At 40.9% G+C, this 20445-nt stretch overlaps 2 protein-coding genes across 3 annotated transcripts; one reads left to right on the plus strand and one right to left on the minus strand.

The window, feature by feature from the left end:
- The first annotated feature begins 866 nt into the window (after positions 1 to 866).
- On the plus strand, positions 867 to 8936 carry ric8b (RIC8 guanine nucleotide exchange factor B). 2 transcript variants are annotated; one of them, XM_026311463.1, is made up of 11 exons: positions 963 to 1046; positions 1449 to 1496; positions 1597 to 2229; positions 3225 to 3319; positions 4156 to 4306; positions 4541 to 4636; positions 4850 to 4994; positions 5218 to 5362; positions 5490 to 5609; positions 7480 to 7619; positions 8851 to 8936. In XM_026311463.1, the coding sequence occupies exons 1-10, from the start codon at positions 963 to 965 to the stop codon at positions 7586 to 7588; spliced, it is 1626 nt and encodes a 541-aa protein (XP_026167248.1). In that variant the 3' UTR covers positions 7589 to 7619; positions 8851 to 8936. The 2 variants fall into 2 exon arrangements, with proteins under 2 accessions (XP_026167247.1, XP_026167248.1); XM_026311462.1 differs by lacking the exon at positions 8851 to 8936 and having other exon boundaries at positions 867 to 1046; positions 7480 to 7830.
- A 680-nt stretch (positions 8937 to 9616) lies between these two features.
- LOC113132980 (NAD-dependent protein deacetylase sirtuin-3) lies at positions 9617 to 18826 on the minus strand. Its single transcript, XM_026311464.1, has 8 exons — positions 18566 to 18826; positions 12972 to 13200; positions 12476 to 12679; positions 11992 to 12224; positions 11818 to 11918; positions 11566 to 11727; positions 10380 to 10592; positions 9617 to 10154 (listed from the first exon to the last, which is right to left on the minus strand). Exons 2-8 carry the CDS (start codon positions 13190 to 13192, stop codon positions 9960 to 9962), a joined length of 1329 nt encoding a protein of 442 aa, XP_026167249.1. The 5' UTR covers positions 13193 to 13200; positions 18566 to 18826; the 3' UTR covers positions 9617 to 9959.
- Positions 18827 to 20445: the final 1619 nt, after the last annotated feature.

Here is a 20445-nt window from a genome sequence, read left to right on the forward strand (position 1 = left end):
CCTTGTTGACATATGAGTATCTAGAGACAATTGGAGTTTAGTTTCTAGTTTTTAGGTCAAAACGTTTCACTACTCATCCAAGTAGCTTCATCAGTCTGAGAGAAAACTGGTCTGGAACCTCCAACTTATCCTTCAGGTTGGTTTCACTCCACCCCTAGTCCCATAGGCTCATTAGGTGAGCTATGTAAATCAGGTGAGAGTCATTAGACCCACACTCCTGAGTTGGTTTGACTTCACACCTGGTCTGAATAGGCTCCTTAGGTGAACAATAGAAGTGAGCTCAGGTGAGGGTCGTTAGGATCTAATGGTGGACTCGTGATCCGTCTGATTCACCAAGAGTGTGTCCTCCCTGGAAGACATTTGATGTGTTCCTAAATTTCCTGGGAACGGATGAAAGGGCAGCCTGGTAGACTGAAGACAGGTTAAGGGAGGGTTTTTCCACTTGAACAAATGTAGCTTCTCTGACCCCTCTCTCAGACCATCTATCTTCTCTGTCCAAAATATGTACATCACTGTCTTCAAAAGAGTGTCCTGTTTCCTTTAAATGGAGGTGCACAGCTGTCCTGAGGAGCTGCTCCTCCTGTTAAGTGGTTGTTTGGTTTCTCTATTTAATGATGGATGAATATATTTATATACATACATGAGTATATTTCTGTGTCCCTGTTTTGTTTTCTTTCTTTTTTAAAATATGGACCTAATAAAATTAAATTATAGTTAATTTTTAAAATTCGTATATTTCCAAACAGTGTTTTATAAAATCTAAAGCTAGACATGTTCTAATCATAATGTAAACTGTGTATCTTTACTACAGTGGAAAAAGCCAGTGGGGACCAGGACCCTGATGCTCTTGGACCCGGTCTGGGAGTGTCATCTCTGAGCTAGCCGACCAGCTAGCTAGGCAGCTAGCTGCAGTGCAGTCATTCGCACCGTCTAAACCAAACTGTGTCTCTCGGCGGGTCACAATGGATTTAAACTATATCCTGTCGCAGCTTGAAACCGACAGCGGAGACGACACCGAGACGCTCCTGCAGCAGTATAACCGAGAGGTGGGTCGCGGCTCCGGTCGGGTTTATGTCAACCAAAACAAACGGCGGCGCTAACGTTAGATAGTTAGTTAGCCATGCTAGCTAACGTTATGCTAGCTGTGAGTGAGCTACAGGATCGCAAACTAAAGCTCAGTGTCACATTAATGTTTCATGTTTCACCGTCAGACACGCTACAGAAAGACGATGGTGCAGCCTGACAGCATCTTCACACGTTGTTTACCATGTAATGCTAGAGATGCTAATGCTAATGCTAATGTTACTGGACACACCTTCATCCCTATGAAAGAGACCAGGGCTCGTTCAGACAAACCAGTTAAAATGTGGGCTGTCTGATTATTAAACATCATCGTTATATGTGTTTGTCATTAACCTGAGTGGTTCGGTGTCCACTGTGTGTTTCAGAACAGCCACACCTTCACTTTCGACCAGAAAGAAGAAGCCCTGCGGAGTGTGAGTATGAGCAGGTTATTGTTGTTGTTATTGTTATTATTAAATTGTTAGGATGATCCTGTTGATCCAGCTGAGTGTGTTTGTGTCTGTGTCGTTTCAGAAGCTGTGTCAGAGTGTACTGACGGTACTTGGTAAACAGGTGCGGCCCAGCTGTCAGAAGATATGTCTGGAGACACTTCGCATCCTGTCCAGAGACAAGCGTGTCCTTGGCCCCGTAGCCACCAGGGAAGGCATGCTGGTCCTGGGAGGTATGGCAAGGCTGCAGGCTGGAGATGAAGGTGGTGACAAACAGAAAAGCTCTCAGGATGACGCAGAATCAGAGGAGGAAGAGAGGGTGGTGGTGGTGGAGGCCTTAAAGTGCCTATGCAACGTGGTGTACAACAGTCCTGCAGCTCAGCAGGTTAGTGTAGATGTGAAGCTGTCACAAGGCCTGTGTGCCAACCTGCATACGTCCCGCACGTGGCACCACGAGGTGGGCCTGTTCACACTGCGCCTCCTCTTCCTGCTGTCTGCCCTGCGGCCTGATGTTAGAGGGGTTTTGAGGAGAGAGTGCCATGCAGTGAGACTGCTGGCACAGGTTCTGGAGCACACGCTGGATGTGCACTGGGTGGGTCTCTATGAAGCTGCCTGTCCAGCTCCACAGGCCCTGCCCATGCCTGCAGAGGACAATGAGCGAGCGATGGAAGCCCTGAAAGCCTTGTTCAACCTCACACTTTCTGACTCTGGGGGTGAGGTGAGTGTGTTGTAAGTCTGTTAAATGTAACAGTAAAGGTCCACAAATTGAGTCACTTACTGGGATTTCTTCTCTCACTAACACTGATACATCTGATTCCAACTCTGGTCAAATGTTCTCATGTTAACCTGTCAGGGCTATTTAAGTAGCTCCTGGGAAGCACACAATTGTTGTTATGGCTCATAAAAGGTGACACATCTCAAAATGTTGCAATTCAATATGACAGTTTTAGGATTGAGTTCATACAGTATGTTCATGTACTGTATTAGAAAGGGAAATATTGCACAAATCACATTGTCAGGAACACAGATGTAATTTATGATAAACCATGACCATTAGTGGTGAAATGAATGTTGGGTGAGCCCTTTTAACTTAATGTTTGAATTTCAAGGCAGATATATACACAGTATCTCACAGAAGAAAGTACACCCCTCACATTTGTGTAAATAGTTTATCATATCTTTTCATGTGAAGAAACACTGAAGAAATGACACTTTGCTACAATGTAAAGTAGTGAGTGTACAGCTTGTATAACAGTGTAAATTTGCTGTCCCCTCAAAATAACTCCACACAGCCATTAATGTCTAAACTGCTGGCAACAAAAGTGAGTACGTAAGATTTGATCACATGTGGATCATATACTTTAGTTTTTATGTATTTAACTTGGCAGTCTGTTCTAAGAATGTATTTCAAACATATTGGCCAGTTTTTCAGCTTCGTACTCTTTCTGCTGTAAGGGTATCACATCCAGATAACAGTAAATTTAGTTCTTTTGCTCATGTTTGACCCCGCTGTCCTCTTTGTTTTAGGAAACGTCCTCTTCCTTTTTTTTTTAAATTTCAAAAAAACATCTTCACCTCACTGTTCAAATTTCTTTTTTTGTAGTTTGCTTTCAGAGAATTAGCTTTTTTCATTATCTGCATTATCATTCATTTTTGCATGAAACTTGGAATTAATGTTTTTTTTTCTTTTTTTTTATATCCTTGATTTGATAGGAGGATGACCATCAGTTCCGATTAATTGCTGCCATCCTGCGCCATTTGTTGATGCTGAAGACTGAGACGGAAGAGAAAACCGAGGAAGCACACAGGTGGGAAAACTATACACTGAACATCCAGTGAAGGTACTCTGAGAATGCACAGCCTGCTTCTTGATTTTGAGAAACCCAGAATGTAAATGTTTTCTAATGTCATTTCGCGTAGGAAAGCCCACAGATCGCCAAAGTAATCCCACCACTCGATAAACTAACTAGATCTATAAATAAGAATATTTTCTGCTATGATTTACATTTAAGCTGGTTTCTTCTAGGCCTTGTTGGTTGATTCATTTTAAAACATTTTAACTGTTAATACTGCACAAGTATCCTCTTCTCATGGTAATTTTATGCAGGAATGCCAAGAATTTGTGGCCAAAGAAAGAAATTTAAACAGTGTCCCATAAAACTGTTGATCTTCTTGCCCTGTCAGTCTAGAGGCTGAACTGGTCATGAGTTTGTTCAATATAACTTTACTGTGGTACTAGTTATAAATTCTATAAACTATGTAAAACATAATTGGTCTGTACCACTCTTAATATAAAGTTTTGTTTCCCTGTCTGGACAAAATAAGGTTGTGCAGATTAAACAGTGTGGCACAGATTGTTGTTAGAAATGGCGATCACCTGACAGCTTCCTATCAGTTGTCCCAGAATCAAACTTAAAACAGGAAGTGATCAGTGCTTTGCCATGGCTTTGGAATAACTCTTCTCAGGCCAAATGTTCAAAACATTTCATGTATTAATCATCCGTACCTCTTAAACCTATGTTAAGGTAAATTTCTAATTTGACCTCTACCCACAACCCTTCAGACCTTTTGGCAGTTTAATCTAAGAAACTGATGACTTGAGCTTGAGAAAGGTTATAGAATTAACAGTCTTTTTCCCTCCCAGCCATGCTGTCAACTTGCTGAACAATTTGCCTGTCTCCTGCCTGGATGTGTTAATCAACATGCCTGTCCAGGGAGGACTAGAGAAATACGATGGGAAAAATATGGATGCAATCCAGGTTTTGTTGGACTTTATGGAGAAAAGAATTGACAAGGTAAAGTTGATCCTCTGCAGTGAATACAGCTGGCACCCCAATACACACCTCAACTGATTTATCACACGTATTGTTACAGGCCAGTTTGAGTGCTGGAACTGTTAACACAACTTCACCTTCAGTTTAACTGACCAGTTCTCAGTGTCTCATCATGTCTTGGCCTTTTTCTCTGTGTATATGTGCATTACTAGTTGACATCTATAAATGTTTATGGTCTGTGACACTCCAACCCAGGGCTCCAATTTCAAAGAAGGGCTCACTCCAGTGCTCAGCCTTTTGACTGAAGGATCCAGGCACCACAGAGAGATCCGCAGATATATCAAAGCTCAGGTACAGTAGCTGCTGACAGATTTAAGCTATTCAAGTAGGTGGAAATTATGGTACCCCAGCTTCTGCATTTCTAAAGTACTGAAACCTCACCTAGATGCTAACCAGATTTGAATTACTTTATAGCCTTTTAATAATGTGTGTGTTCCTTAGCAGCTTTGTTATAGTAAACGATAAAACGGTAATCTGAATGATTGAAAACCTCTGCATCCTTAGGTACTTCCCCCACTGAAAGATGTGAAGATCAGGCCAGAGATCGGCACCACCATCAGAAACAAGTTGGTCCGTCTTATGACACACGTCGACATGGGCGTGAAGCAGACTGCTGCAGAGTTTCTTTTTGTGCTCTGCAAAGAGAGCGGTGAGCAGGGGCAAGCAGTGATCGGATCATGGGAGGAACAGGGGCCACAGCAGTACATCAGAGTAGAAGAGAGCAGCAATAATTTCTGTATTTAGCTGAAATTGGTGAAATAGTGCATTGCTCTGTATGGCTCCTGCTTAGTTCATCCTCATGCTTGAGAATTTAATATGCAATTTGTTTCATCGCACATTTTTGTGTGTGTATGTGTGGTTTTATCTTCTAGTGGACAACCTGTTGAAGTACACAGGATATGGAAACGCAGCCGGACTACTGGTGGCTCGAGGACTTCTGGCTGGAGGGAGAGGAGAGACTCAGTACTCTGAAGATGAAGACTCTGACACAGAAGAATACAAATCTGCCAAACCGTTGTGAGTAATCAAGAAAAGACCTTAAACACTGACAATCTGATGCCAGCTTATTAAAAATGTTTTTGTGTATGTGCTGATTATGTACAAGTTTGTCTGTACAATAAAGTTGTCCATCTGCTTGTTCCAGCATCAATCCCATCACTGGACATGTGGAGGAGCCGATGCCAAACCCCATCGAAGAGATGACAGAGGAGCAGAAGGAGTACGAAGCCGAGAAACTGGCCAATATGTTTGACAAGTTGTCGAGGTACATACATTCCTGCCAGAGGCTGCCGAATCTTGTGTTAGTGGCAGAACATTCTTAGAAATAATGTGCAGTCTGCTTTAAAATGTCATTTATATTAAAATAACGGGACATTCAAGCCAAAAACAGCACTTTGTATTTCAAAAACACAAGTGACTGCGTTTAGGAAATCCTCTCCAGGTGTTGGATTAAATCTACGACAAAAATGTGTCAGGACTCGTGGCCAATTGCTGTAGAAAATTTTGTAGAAATTTGTTTTTTTTTTTGTTTTTTTTTTACTCTGTTACGGAAGTAATATCATGGAAAGTCACAGAATTCTTTGACAAAGGCTTGATCAACTTTTTCTCTCAGAGCAACCGTTACTTCCACGACTGAAATGATTCATATTAGTTATTGTCCTCTCTGCAAAGGGCCCTCCTGTATTTATGTTGACCTTTCGTTGGCGAGCAAAGGCTAATGTTTGTCAAGCAGTATGTCTGTACAAAGGTATCGGTGAGCTCGCTCCCTGCCAACCGATTCATCAAAGGAAGAATCTTTTTCTGTTAGCTACGGCGTCAATTAGGCCTGGACTTCCAGCACGTTGCAGCATTCAGCTTGGATAAATGGAAGCTGCCGGCACGCTGCTGCAGCATCATTACCACCGCTTCATTAATTATCACCTAATTGGCACACACAGTCGGCTTGTAAGTCCTGGCTCCTTTATGTGCTGCATTCGGTTTTTCTTTAATAAGACGTGCCCTGACTTATTCTTCTCATTCTGAGGAGCCAGTCATTGGCCAGACGGGACTCAGACAGAGGCACAAGTAGACAAAGCAATTGGGATGGAACATGGGGGAAGAGGAGGACGAGACATGGGTGAACAAATGTGCAGACATAAGAAAGATGACCTCATCATTGTTGAGTAAAAGAGCTGGTAGAGCTGTAATGAGGCACGTGTGGTCACAAGAGGAAGATTCCTCTCTGAGGCTGCAGCCTCTTTCTTCCCTTCCTCAGAGCAGGAGACGTGGTGATGACAGAGAGGTGCTTCATCACTGCAGGCTCTAAGGAGATCACTGAGAGTCCTGCAAGAATGTGTTCCCCTAACTACTTAACTGGTCCTCCAATTAGTACATATTCTGCTCCCCCACCTACTCCCCTCACATCTGCCAGATCACCAGTCCAGTCACTGCTGAGGAGGAGAGGGAAGCTTTTTATTTTTTATTTTTATGTTCTAATTGGGAGAGACGATGGTATACACATGGTTTTGTCTTGTTAGTCCTCATTGTACCTGCTGACTTTGATCAGTGATGTGCACTGTTGGTGCCACTGCACAGGTTTCAGCAGCGAAAAGATGTCAAATCAGTGTAGTTTCAAACTCTTTTTTTAAAAAAAAAAAAAAAAAAAGACAACCTGTAGCTGGTTCAATGAAAGTGCAGGATTCAATAGGAATTACTTTTGTATTTAAATGAATGCAAATGGGTCTTTTTCTTTTAAATCCTTGATGGGTAATTCTCTGATGAATCATCATAGAGGGAGGGGTGACACACAGTACAGGTATAATTGGATTAGGATGAAGGGGCAGCCATGGCTTTGAGGGGATTAGTATGAGTGCTGATCCAGTAATTAAACTGCCACAGGAGAGGAGGAGGGCCAGGAAGGAGAGAGGATGGCCAGAAGGGCGAGTGTCCATGAAGGGGTGTGTTTGCAGTGGGAGGGGGGCGTATTATTGACAGAAGGTACTTGATTTCTGGATGTAAGAGAGAAAAGGTCAAAGCCATTTTAAGACCATACACACAAAGGGTCAGGAACCGAGTTGGGTTTTGTGTAAAAAAACTTGTTTACTTTAAAAATATACAAGGCAGTCGTGTTTATCTATGTGTCTTTGTGTCCACAGACAGAATGTGATTCGGCCCTTGGGCGTCAGGCCAGATGGGACATTAGCACCTCTTGAAGAAACTCTCTGCGATCCACCTGAGAGGGACTCTGGCTCAGACTCTGACTAGCGCGCGGCACATCGAGGCCACGTTTACCAGAGTGAGCTCACAAGGCCCCAACACACTTATTGCTGTGTAACATTTCAAGGTCTGGGTCCTTTGAAGGATCCTATGAAGATGGCCCCTTCAGAGGACATAAAGGTGCCTGAATCTGAAATCTAAGAATGTCTACAGTCACAGAAGCAGAGTGTAGAGGCATCTCTTAAAAAAAAAAAAAAAAACACTTCTTACAGGTTTTGAATTGAAGTTTTGAAAGTAGTAGTCAAATAACCACATGCTGTACCCTATAAATTAATTATTGATTGGCACCCATCAGTAGCACTGCTTTTCTGACTTCTGCTCTGAGATTAAAACCCAAATTAACAGGTGATTTTGGCTCAAGTGACATTTTGCTTTTTTTTTTTTTTTTTTTTTTTTTTTTAACGTGACATGGTTTACCTTAACACAGAGACTGCTGTAAATAACACACTCCAAAAGAAAGATAGTGAGTAAAGGTGCAGCCTTCTGATGATCCAGGCCTGAAAAGCGAGACATAGCTCAACCTTTCATAGCAGACTAGGGGCCCTGATGCTGCTGTAAGGCCAAGTGTACTTTATGCGTAGCGGCAAGAGTACACAGTGGCATCTTAATACATGGGAGGCCTCCTTGCTTACTGTTGCACCTTCATCATTTATTTTTAGAGCTCCCTTAGTGAAGAGAAGTAGTGGTAATATCAGTTGCTGGATCATGTATTTCTCACTGAAACATTGTTTGTCAAAAGTGTATGTGGGTCTGTATAATCATTCCTTCACCTGTGATATTTTTTCATTTAAAGGTTCTTTTTTTTTTTTTCCTGCCACAGTTTGTCCACCAGTTGCATTTCTCAATGGTTCAAGAGCACATTTTACAGACATGTGAATTCCCAGTAAAACCTTCACTGTGGTTTAAAAGATATGGATAGTTTAAACCTGCAGCTCACACCGAGTCTGTATTTGGTTGTGTAATTGTCATGAATGCTGCACACCAGTTAATTGCCAAGGAAACATGAATTCAGAATTTATTAGCTTAACATTAACAAACGCATGTTTTCTGCCAGTTGTGGACTCTTGACAAATGTGTAAACTGAAATGATTGTTGTGTGATCGTTATGTTTGCCAAATCTGCATGATGTTAAATCACTTCTCAGTTATGTAATGCTTTTTCTAGATTGAAAATATCGCTAATTTTGTATAAATCCATGTGTGGAATATATACTGTATAAACTGACAATATTTTTTTCTTTGTGTTGCTAGTTCTGATGTCTGGTGCCTGGTTTGATATGAGTAACACATTTGGCCTGCTAACTGAAATCCTGCTCTGGATTAGCGATCACTTTGTTAAAAAAAATGCATAATAATGGCTTAGTACAATCTAGAGAAACTAAATAATGTTTTAACCTGAAAACATGTGTCATTGCTGAATGCAGTGACAAGTCCACTTGTTCATAGTAAATAATCATGAGTGCACTTTTCACCTGACCTGTGAATCACCTCTACTGCCTAACAAAGCAGATATGTAGTATACCAGTAATATTTAAATGACCTGGAGTCAGGGTCACACAGACACAGAAGGACTGACTCAACAGTTGAGTTTTCTTGCTGGGACAGCCCTTAAAGGTCAGCTATTCAGATCAGTGACAAATTACAGGGAAAACAATCTTGGTAAAGTGTGAACTGCCAAAACAGTTTCAGTGCTCCTTGTTATACATCTGCAAGTCTGGGTGTTAGCATAAGCTTTACAAAATTTCAAACCATTCATTTTAATTAGTCACGCATCTGTAAATCTTTTTTTTTTCTTTCACACACTTTTTCTCCACAGTCATTGTGGGATATTAAGGTTGCATGTTCATTGCCTTCTGTTTATCTGGGAAAAATATGTTGCAGAATTGTTTTTGTACTGTCCTGTAAATTATGCCACACTTATTTTATGTAGTGAGGCTTCCACTGCAAATGTAATAAACTATAAAATAAGAACATTGTTTTTCTGTGGGGGCATACAACAAAAGTATGGACAGAGATGTAAATTACACCTTAGTTTTATTTAAAACGGTGTGTGTATATGAAACATGAACTTGCTGTTGTACTGAAACACATGAATACAGAAACATTTACAAGGCTTAGATATTTAGTAGTGTTCTGGATGGACCACCATCTGTAAGTGCTTTAAATGTCATTAAACTCGATAAACCTTCATTTGTACATATTGAAATAGGATGGACATCAAACACAATGGTATGTCCAGGTGAAGAGGTAAGATCAAAACGTCCTGATTAAAAACAATCACAATGTCTGTACAATTACCAAGCGAACAGGGAGAACTGTCCCAAACCTTTCCAGTGTCGCCTTTTACGAAATGTGCTGTGTCAGTTGCTCAGGCTAGATGATGCAGAGCTCTTGCTGTCTGTCTCTGAGTCTGTCTCCTCACTGCTGCTGCCTCTTGGAGCTTCTGGTCTTGACCTGGATATGGCCATCATACCTTGAGGTTCTGAAGCTCCTCTACCTTGGCAAAGTATCTGTCCGCTCACTGATGGAAGACTGCTTATCAGTGTAGGGATGTTCTGCACAGAGGGGAATAATTTCATTGTCAGCAATAGTGTTTTAAAACTGTTAATGTCTCACAAATTCCTCCACTGTCTTCGGATTGATTATCTGAGTTGTTTCCGCATTTAGAAACTTTTTTTATTTTGATAAAGGCAGCATTTGTTTAACAACGAACCTAAAGAGAGACTTCCACAACCTGCAAGTGCAAGTACTAAATGCCTGGTATTTAAGAATCAACCCACCCCTGTTTCCTGACTCCTCATCAGCTCTTCTATCTCGTCGTTCCAGCCGAGCATCTCAGCAAACCTCCGGACAGTATCCTCCAGGTCACCCAGCTCCATGTGGTCTCCTCTCCGCAGTGGGACCTTCTCAAAGGGACCCACAGCATGTCGGTTCAAAAGGAGACGTGGTACAGTGGAGTGCACCGTATTCACCAGGCTGGCAAATGGCTCAATCTGAAACAATGTGTAAATGGATGGATGGATAGATAGATAGTAGGGGTGGGTATCTGCCACAATTCAATTCGATTTCAATTCGGAAATATCCAGGATATGATTTAAAAAAAAAAAAAAAAAGATGCATCGTTTCTATACTTGCTGCCTGTTAAAACCCCACTGCCCGTATTTGGGCCAGAAACTGTATTTCCAAAGATTGAATTAAGTCCGACAAAATCTATATCAGTTGAAAGTGGAAAACCTCATGACTGGATTATCACAGCGACAACAGTGCCTTACAGTGCCTTAATATTTAACTAGAGTGCAAACACAGCAAGATGGTCATTTTTACCTATGCTAACCCTCACATAGACTGAGACAGCAAATGTTTGTCATTTCTTTCCTAAGAGTCCAGTGAACAAAATGCCTCCAAGTTTGTAGTCCAAAAGACGTATTATCCTAGAGAAAAAGCCAAAAATGTCCTTCACTTTTCAGTCCTAAAAGGTTTTAATTCATTAATTGTTCTCTGATTGTTTTCGCCATTTATTTAACGTTACCACAAACAGACGGTATATTTACATTCTGTAGACGCCTGTGGATAAAATGAGCCCACAACCAAGCTTGTGTGTCAGGTGTTACTACGAAAACCAATGGCAGTCATGACTCTCAGGCAAATAAAATAAAAAGTAGTATATAAATAGTAAAAAATAGTAATAGTAAATAAAAATAGTATTTTATATGTCTCCGGCTCATACACCGAGCATAAACTTGCGCATGCGCTATAAGAATGCATGCACATAGGCCATTTGTAGTCCAGTAGTGGTAAAACGTGTCTGACTAGCGGATATCAACATGGATTATTATTTTTTAACAGTATCGATTCAGAATCATTTCAAAGTTAATGATAATGCATCGAAAAAAACGGTTATTTTTCCCACCTCTAATAGAAAAACAGACATATAGATAGAATACAAACATTAAAAATGTTGTTTACCTGTAAAGATGTGCCCATGATGATCAGCAGGTCTGCTTTGGGGAAGTCTTTTGTGTGGAGGAAATACTTCTGAGGAAGGTCCTCCCCAAAAAACACAACATCAGGCTTGACTGTTGCAGCGCAGAAAGTGCATATGGGAACACTGTCGTTCATTATGGCATGCTGTGAGAGAAGAGCAGGAACTATTACTCTGGCATCAAGTGCAGGAAACTACTGGTCATGTTTGGTTTATGGCCACAGAGGTGGACGCACCTTCGCCTCCTCAGGAGGGTACGGAGTGTAGCACAAGTGACAGGAAGCTGTGGCAAAACTACCATGAGCTTCCACAAGTTTGTCGTCTGGGATGCCACACACTGTGAAGAGGGTTATTAAATATGACTTTCATTTAAAGATGTTGTTTTCTGTTTATGTTAAAACCTCACTCACCTTTCTCTAGTCCGTCAATGTTCTGCGTGTACATTCGGAGCAGCAGGTTTTTGTGATGAAGCATGCGGATGAAGTAGTGTATGTAGTTGGGTCGGTGGCTGCCGGGATACAGAGCCTTGGCCAGTGAGAAGAAAGGCTGCGGGTCGTTGGTGAAATAGTCTATATTGAAAATGGCTTCTGGGTAAGGGATGTTGTACTTCTCCAAGTTTGCATAAAGACCTGTTCCTGGAGTCCTGGAAAAATAGTGTACAAAAAATATTGATATATGACATGTACCTTACATTTAAGAAGTGTCTCACTCGTAAATAAGGGTTTGAAGACACACTTCAAGCCAACGAAACTAGGCCCCATCTGTTCCTGGATGTTCTCTAGATCCACTACACAGGTTTAGACTAAAGCGCCATGAAAATGTAAAAGGACTCATGATAGCAGAAGAACACAGTAAAAAGAATAATGTAGAGAGATGAAACCCACAGACACCAACCTGAAGTCTGGGATGCCACTGGCTGTGCTGATTCCTGCTCCAGCCACCACCAACACGTTCTTACAGCGTCCGTGTTTCAGCAGTCGAGCCACAGAGGCCAGACCGCCTCGGGATGACAACTTAGCAGCAGCTGTAGCTGATCTAGACCCAGAGGACTGACCAGCCTTTATAGGGTCACTTCCACCTCTGGACATCTTTCCTTTACTGGACAGCAGGGACAGAAAAGATGCATAAAAACACCTCTCAGATATTTTACTTATTTTCTTTGAATAACCTGATCCCACATGGAAATATACCCAACATGATAAGATAAACAACAAAAAGATTTCAAATGAATTTAGCAGCATGTATCCAATCTTCTACAGGTCTGTAACATGACCTGGGCTGTGCAGCTGAAGATCATACATGTCCTTGCATTTTTTTTTTTTTTTTTTTTTTTTTAAATAGGTGTAAATAAATGAAGTTAAAGAACAAAGTTGTTGTAATGTGTCCTCACCTTGTGGGTAAAATGTTCTGTGCACTCACACTCATCTGGCTGAGGTCTTGGGCCAGAGCTGAGTCCGCTTGCTTCTTCCGTTGTTTTCCATACGGGCCCTGCCCAGAGTCCTGGGGCTCTGCAGGGTTGTTGAGCCTGGTCTGGGAGCTGGAGCTGCGGGTTATCCTGGTGACTGGATGCTGGGGGACTTTTTTATCCCAGCTGGACCTGGACCTGTTCATCTCAACACCTGTTAACAGCAAGAAAAAAAAAAATCAAATCCATCAGTTTTAATAAATAAATAATCATTTAGCTAATTAAACATGAATTGTTATGTTTCAATGCACTAATTAGACCTTTACTTGTTTCTATTGATTAAGTTTGTTTTTTTAATTTCTGAATGCCATACTTAAAAAGCTGTTACACTGAAATCAATGCAGCATCCTTTTGTCTTCACTCTCTTTGCACAGGGCGAAGCTGAAATGTTTTAAAACTGTCAACTGTTGAACAAAAGATAATGGCTGCAATATATTTAGAAACCCCCCACCCCTGCTCCTCAGCAGCTATGCTAATACAGTCCACAGCTGTGGCAGCTTTACTGTTCAGGGAAAACGGAGGGTAGAGCTGAGGGTGGCAGAGGTGAAAGAGAACCGTAGATTGACTGTGTGTCAACAAACCCAGCTGGGAGAGAAAAGAGGATGCCCCCTGACAGCTCCCGCAAAAGAGGTGCGTACGTGTGTGTGTGTGGGGGGGGGGGGGGGTAAATGATACAGAGGCGGGATTCAATAAAGAGGGAACAGAGGAGTAGAAGAAGAGGAGAGAGGGGGCTTATTTTCCCAAAGCTATTCTGGGCCTTCAAACAACTTCCATTAGGAATTAGTGCGAGTGATCAGGGTGAGGCAGCGCACAAGCAAACAAAAGAGCTACAACCCATAAAACCTGAAGGCTTCAGAGGGCAGCAGGGAGATAAGACCAGCTTTTTGCAGCAGCACCTTATCGCCCTCCGGAGGAGACGGATCACTGCAGGTTTAAAGAGCAGCAGCATTTTGGCATTGAAAACATGGAACGATATAGCCTCGCTTTAATTGTACATTTACATTTAAAGATAAATTATTATCGACAAGATGAAGACATATGGAAAGTTGGCTTCTATGAGCTTAATCTGTGGAAAATTCTCTGAACCTTCCTGAAAATCCCAGTCTCCAAACGTCTTTCATTGTAGGCACTCAATCTTCTTTCACTTTGCCTCCTTAAAAGGCAGAAACACCCACATTGCTATTTTTTTCCTTCTCCTGCACATCCTAAAAACTATTAAAAACAGCAGGAGGGTGAGGGTCTCTGCTTTTGTCTGGGCTCCTGTCAAAAAGACACTGCTGAGTACAGGCAATAAATCACCAGCCTAGTTATTAAGGTCTCACACAGATGGTGCAGTGCAACAGACCCCGCTCTAAGAGTGCAATCATACGTAAAACAGAGAAATCCCACACATTGGCTGTACTTCTCCTTTGATATTATGAACCGACTAAATTAAACTAAGCTCTGAACTTAATTAATTTAGCTGAAATTGTCTCATAGAGATGTGGAGAAAAGCTGCACATTTTCAGCTTCCAAGTAGTAAAGTCAAAGAGCAGAGTTGACTTAATGGAGGACACTTCAGCAACAAGATCAACAAGTTGAAGATGGTGTTAAAAAAAAAAAAACAAGTGCACGAAATGTATTTTTGAGATCAAAAGTCCTTTTAAATGTACACGGTTTATCCAATAAAGATCCAATTGTGCCGCAAATGCTACCGCTATTCTTTAATGACAAATAAATCCCTGTATAAATGACAAAAGGCTTAAAAAGGATTTGAGAGCCTCCCCTTTGCTCAGCTTTACACACTGCTTGGTCTCACAGCTCTCCCAGTCACAACACAGAGTCCAGGGTGTCCCAGTGCTGGACCACCAGGAGTGTAGCTGCTCATATGAGGGTTACAGTTATCTAATTAGCACTGACCTACAACACTGGACACACCTCGGTGCTCACCGTCACCCCCACCCCTGCAAAAAAAGTAATCCCTTTACAATTTCACAGGCTGGGACTAAACAGCAGCAAAAAGCGGCGACTGAAAAGTTCAACAAACAGGAGCCAAACACAGCAAATCCAACATTTAACGCTCAACGAAGAAACTTTTTTTTGTTTTTGTCTGAAATGCTCCGTAAACATGAGGCTTTTTATACTTCATTTTCATTTTTTATACTTCAACTTCAATGCATTTCAGAAAATATTGTTTAATCAACCATTAACCATTAACCATTAACTCAAATTAAAGTATAATAGTATTTAAATCATATGATCATCAAAACAGCAATTAAGGTGGTTAACATGAGCGACCACTTTACCTGATCTACATTAATTTATATCACACACAATAATCACACCATTCTGCATAATGAGTACATTTATATGTAATGTTATAACTCCTCAGGTATGTGTCTGTAGGTGTACTATGGTTAGACAATTAGACTTCACCTAACCCAATAAATAAATAAATACTGCATTTCATTTTGCACCTTATTTTAAAAGATTATTTTAATGCTGAACTAGGGAATAAAAAGACGGGAACATTCAGTTGATAAGAGCTCCTACAAGGACGCTATTAAGTTTAAATGCTAAATGACTTTACATGAACTATAATTACACAAAAACAAATTTTCCCATTTTTTGTTTTAAAGTGTTTTTTTTTTTTCATGTCCAACACTAAAGGACAAGCAAAATCCCAAGGTACACCTGAATCCATGCCAAATACAGTAATCTCTATAAAATGTGCTGTCACTCTTTATAATTGTGTAAACATTTATTTGCATTTTTTAAGGCCAAACTATATTAATCATGAAAGATTTAACAAAGTAATTTAAAAAACTATTTCAAATTTTGAATCAGCAACACATAACACAACACATAACACAAAGCTCCATTTAGACCAGCTGGTTTAGATGGAGCTTTTATTAAAACCTTAGAACTGGGACAGGGACAGTAAATTAAGTTTAGCTGTCACCATTTTGGAACCAGTAGTTTAAAAGTGCTGGTGTTTTAAACCATGGACTGATCGGACCCCTGGTCAGCTTGAGGTATGTAGGTAAAGCTACAGTCTGCAGGTAATTGCAGTGTCACCAAACAACAAACGGTTTTCACAGCAGACAATTTGACTCATAGCAGCAAAAGCACAGGTGTGTTTCAAAACACTGGTATGGATTATACTGGTTCTGGTTCTCACTGTCACGGCTATTTGAGACACAGCATTAATGTTTAAGTACACCGGTGCCTCTCTGGTATGAAACGTCACAATTTCTGCTGCGGAATAAACATACCGATGATTACCTGGCTCAGGTGTATGGAGTCACTCAGAAGCTGGGAGATACCACTTCACTTCACCCCCCCCCCCTTATTTCCACCCTAATTTGAGATGATATCTTCCAGGTTCTGATGGACTGAACACAAGCAGGACAGTGGCCCTCAGGGGCTGGAGCTGCCCATCCCTGCTTTAAGGCTGAGACAAGACAGAGTTAAAGTTTAGCTATATAGTATGGTTGATTTTCATATTTGACTAGAACTAATTAGGCATTAATTAGGGCTGCAAAAATAATTTTCCTTTCAATTAGACAATTTCCCAAAGCCTAAAATATCCTTCTAATCTGCACTATGCACTCCCAGAGATTGTTGTGCCATTAGATAATGTTACTGCCCGTCCATCCATCCATCTATCATCATCAATAAATCCATCTACTGTGACAAAGTCCTAATTTTGCCTGATCAACAGACCCAAAGATATTCAGTTTTTACAATAAAACAGCAACAAAAGTAATTCATCCTCACATTTCAGAAGCTGAAAACTGAAAGTGTTTTTTTGCTTTGATGAAGACTTTCAATGATTAATCCCCAGAAACAAAAACAGAAATGCATTATTCCTGAGTTTGTTAAAACATAGACCTGTTGTCTCTGGAGCAACATGTCAGCTGTGTGCTCCAGCAGATTTGGTTAAGTTTAATGAGGGGCTTCTCCCCCGCAACCCCTGCATTTAACCCTTCACATGCAGCCGACTTTCATCTCTGCCCCCAGCCCCCCGGGCGGCCCGGTCGCCATGGAAACCTCTTCATTACTTGGTTTGGAGAGGCAGCACTACAGCCTCCTTCCCCACCTGCTCGCTAATGACATATCACTCTGTGGAGCATCTTTGTTGGACTATCAATTGACACAAAGCACCGAGTCCTAATTTGTGTTAGTTTATTGTCTGCCCACACTGAGGGGAAGGTGGGTGGTGGAGAGCTTGTGTTGCCCAGTGGGTCGATGGGTAATTATGACTCTTTGTCCCATTAGTCCTCTGAGGAAACATGAAGCACTTCCCTTCCCTAATCAACCAATAATGTCATGTGATGTTATTTGTAAACAAATGCAGACTCTTCTGTATTTGAAATAGTAAGATACACACATTTTCATGTCTGTGAAGCTGCAACAAGCAATGGAAATACTTGTTTTAATGAATGAGCAACTAATTATACAGTTTGTTCATGTATTTTGTGATTGTTAGTTGCTGATCAGACTAATTGATTAAAGAGTAAGTATTTTAACACTGAGGCAACCAAAGGGCCAGTCTTGGTTACAGAATGAGCCTTTAAAAACACAGGAGTTTTAACCTACTAGTTAAGGTAAAAAGGCCAATAACCTAGTCAGCAAAGCATGTTGTTAAAACATCAAACAGCAAATGCACCTATGGGTTACCAAATCCTAATTTTTAGAAAAGCCAAGAACTACTTCTGGATGTGCACCAGTTCTCCTGCTGCATGAATGCTCACACTGAAAACAAGTTGGCAAACTCTTTGCATCCAGACTCAAGTGTTATCGACAGTGAGACTCCACTGCCGCCTGCTGGAAAAGAAACCTCACTGCACAGGAAAGCACACGCACACGCACACGCACACAGTTGTCCAGTTGACACAAAAGCCACAAAGCTTCTTCAAATGCGATCAACTGTTTCATCTTCCTGAATGATAGAAAGCAAGTAGCTAATAAATTGGTGTCTTAAGCTTCTTCTACTCTTTGTGCTTCACTGAAACACCCAGAATCTGTGACTATGCAAAACCTGTATGTTAGATTTAAAAAAGTCTCTGTTTTTTGCACATCACATTTGTTAGACCCTAACTGTCAAACTAAATGAGGTATCACAAAATCCTGCCTGCATGGACAGACCTTCACCTCAGACTTCAAGGTGAGCAGAGAGAAGCTTCTCTCCTCCTGAGACCAGACTTTGCTGCACAGTTACACAAGTGGAGCAGCAAAAGGCCAAACACAATTTGGGCCACTTTGAAACTAATACACGGCCTCTTCTCCTCAGACTGAGCAGTGTCACATGAAAACTACACTGATCTGACTGTGGACAGCACAGGTTGTATGTGTCCAGTGGTTTTTATTTATGGAAATTTAAAATGCAGCAGCTTAGAAACTTTTTTAAATTATGTTTGTGGGATAATTTTGCTCCAACCTGCAAACTGTAATTGAAACATGAGGGCCCCCAGACCTCATACTGTGATTATAATAATGCTTTTGACTTCATAAGCAGGACAATTGTTTTGAGGTACCTGTGTTTCCAGACGGAGGAACTTCTGAGTGATGGACACGCCGACGGCAGCCTGCACACTGTGTTGGACCACCCGGGATCTTTGGCGTCCAGAAACAAACTGTCTGAGCTTCCTCGACACCAAACTCCCGAGTTTATCTTTCACCAGCCGCTGCAGTCACGTCAACATGTGGCTCATTTATTAGAAAGCTGATTCCTGCTGCTGAAACACACGCACGATATCTGCACCTCAGCCTGAGCTGGGACTTCCAGAGGAGTGAGCTGTCACTCTGTCGCTGTTTCCGGGAACTAAATAATTTACTGCGAATACAGGCGGGAAACAGGGCTGGAGTCACGTGGTGTTTTCTCCAGTAAAATATGGGTGACTGATGAAAAAGGAACCAGTTCATCTGATACACCAGGCTAAACTAAAAATATACACCAGAGTCCTGCAACAAATCATCTGCGCTTCTTTTGTTTCTGAAACTGGTTCCTGTTATTTTGCCTGTTTGTGCAAATGAATATAAATAACTGACTACAACACAAACTGCAGCCTCTAAAATGACCATAAAGTTGAATCCATAACCTCTGTAGATGCAAAACTAAAGTAGGAGGACTGTTGTATTAGACAGTTTTATTGTAAGCTCAGTCTATTTAATTAACTGGTATCAGTGTATATGAATGAGAAATGAGTATTTTTACATGAAGTAATGACACATGGATTGCTGTAAAAGTCATATCTAAGTCAGTTCTCTGCCTTCGTCAGTGTTTTTCTGAAGCTACATCACATGGTAATAAATAAATTTTATCCGGCATAAAGACAATTTCAGGTTCTACTTCAAAGACTTTCTTACTGTTTAATTTCTCCAGTCATTCACAAGACTATTTCTGCTGAGGTCAGAACATAAACAAATCAGATAATGATTTATCATAAAGAAATACACTTGATTAGAAAGATTTAGCAGACTGGCACAGAAAATGCCTAATGTGTGATATGTCAATATCTGTTTTATAGTTTATGTTTCAGTCTGCAGTGTGGTACATTTTTTAATAATCTGGGCCAAACATCACTGGTCAATAACATATCTACATTATGATGCTTTAAAAAATCTCACCTGTGTTAATTTCACAATGTTTTGCATTACAAATTTGAATCTCATTTTCAATCCATTTGATTTGTGCAGTTGCAGATTTCCACATTTTTACTGATTTACAAAACAAATGTATTTATTTTTACCTGAATTTCCCTTAGGGGATTAATACAGGTTGTATTATGTTATGTTTTATCTTATCTTATTCTATCTTATCTCATTTATTTATTTTGGGGGCAAGGGTCCATTGCTGTATCTGGAGTGGCAGATAAACTCTAGTTATGCACAAATTAATATCAAACTATTACGGGCCCTTGTTGACCTCCTGATTGTAGAAATTAGGGTAAACACATTTTTAAAATAATGAATGTGCACAGTGTAAACTTTCACATAGCTCCCCTCTATAAATGAGGACTTTAATACATAACATGCCTGAACAACAGTGGAAGCCTCCACGGTCCCTGCTGGCCTGGGGTCTGCTGCACCTGGTTGATAATCCACTGTTGCCTCACAGCAAGAAGGTTCCTGGTTTGAAACCCATCAGGGGCCTTTCTGTGTGGAGTCTGCATGTTCTCCCTGTGCTTGTGTGGGTTTTCTCCAGGTACTCTGGTTTCCTCCCACAGTCCAAAAACATGTATGTCAGGTTGATTGGTGACTCTAAATTGCCCATAGGAGTGAGTGTGAGGTTGTTTGTCTCTATGTGGAGATTATGGAAACTGCATCAGAAAATATATGTTTCTGTGGCAACGACATCTATACATATATATAAGAGAGCAACTGTTAGCTATCAAGACAACAAGTCTGCTTCTTG

The sequence above is a fragment of the Mastacembelus armatus genome, chromosome 6, assembly GCF_900324485.2.
Source record: "Mastacembelus armatus chromosome 6, fMasArm1.2, whole genome shotgun sequence".
Lineage (NCBI taxonomy): Eukaryota > Metazoa > Chordata > Actinopteri > Synbranchiformes > Mastacembelidae > Mastacembelus > Mastacembelus armatus.

Bases quoted from the DNA above. Each gene is read 5' to 3' on its own strand.
- ric8b (XM_026311462.1), top strand. From the start codon at position 963: ATGGATTTAAACTATATCCTGTCGCAGCTTGAAACCGACAGCGGAGAC. The intron at 2,230-3,224 runs GTGAGTGTGTTG...TTGATTTGATAG, and splicing joins TTTCTGACTCTGGGGGTGAG to GAGGATGACCATCAGTTCCG. The intron at 4,637-4,849 runs GTACAGTAGCTG...CTGCATCCTTAG, and splicing joins GCAGATATATCAAAGCTCAG to GTACTTCCCCCACTGAAAGA.
- LOC113132980 (XM_026311464.1), bottom strand. From the start codon at position 13,192: ATGAACAGGTCCAGGTCCAGCTGGGATAAAAAAGTCCCCCAGCATCCA. The intron at 12,225-12,475 runs GTTGGTGTCTGT...CTATTTTTCCAG, and splicing joins AGTGGCATCCCAGACTTCAG to GACTCCAGGAACAGGTCTTT. The intron at 10,155-10,379 runs GTGGGTTGATTC...CCCTCTGTGCAG, and splicing joins TGAGGAGTCAGGAAACAGGG to AACATCCCTACACTGATAAG.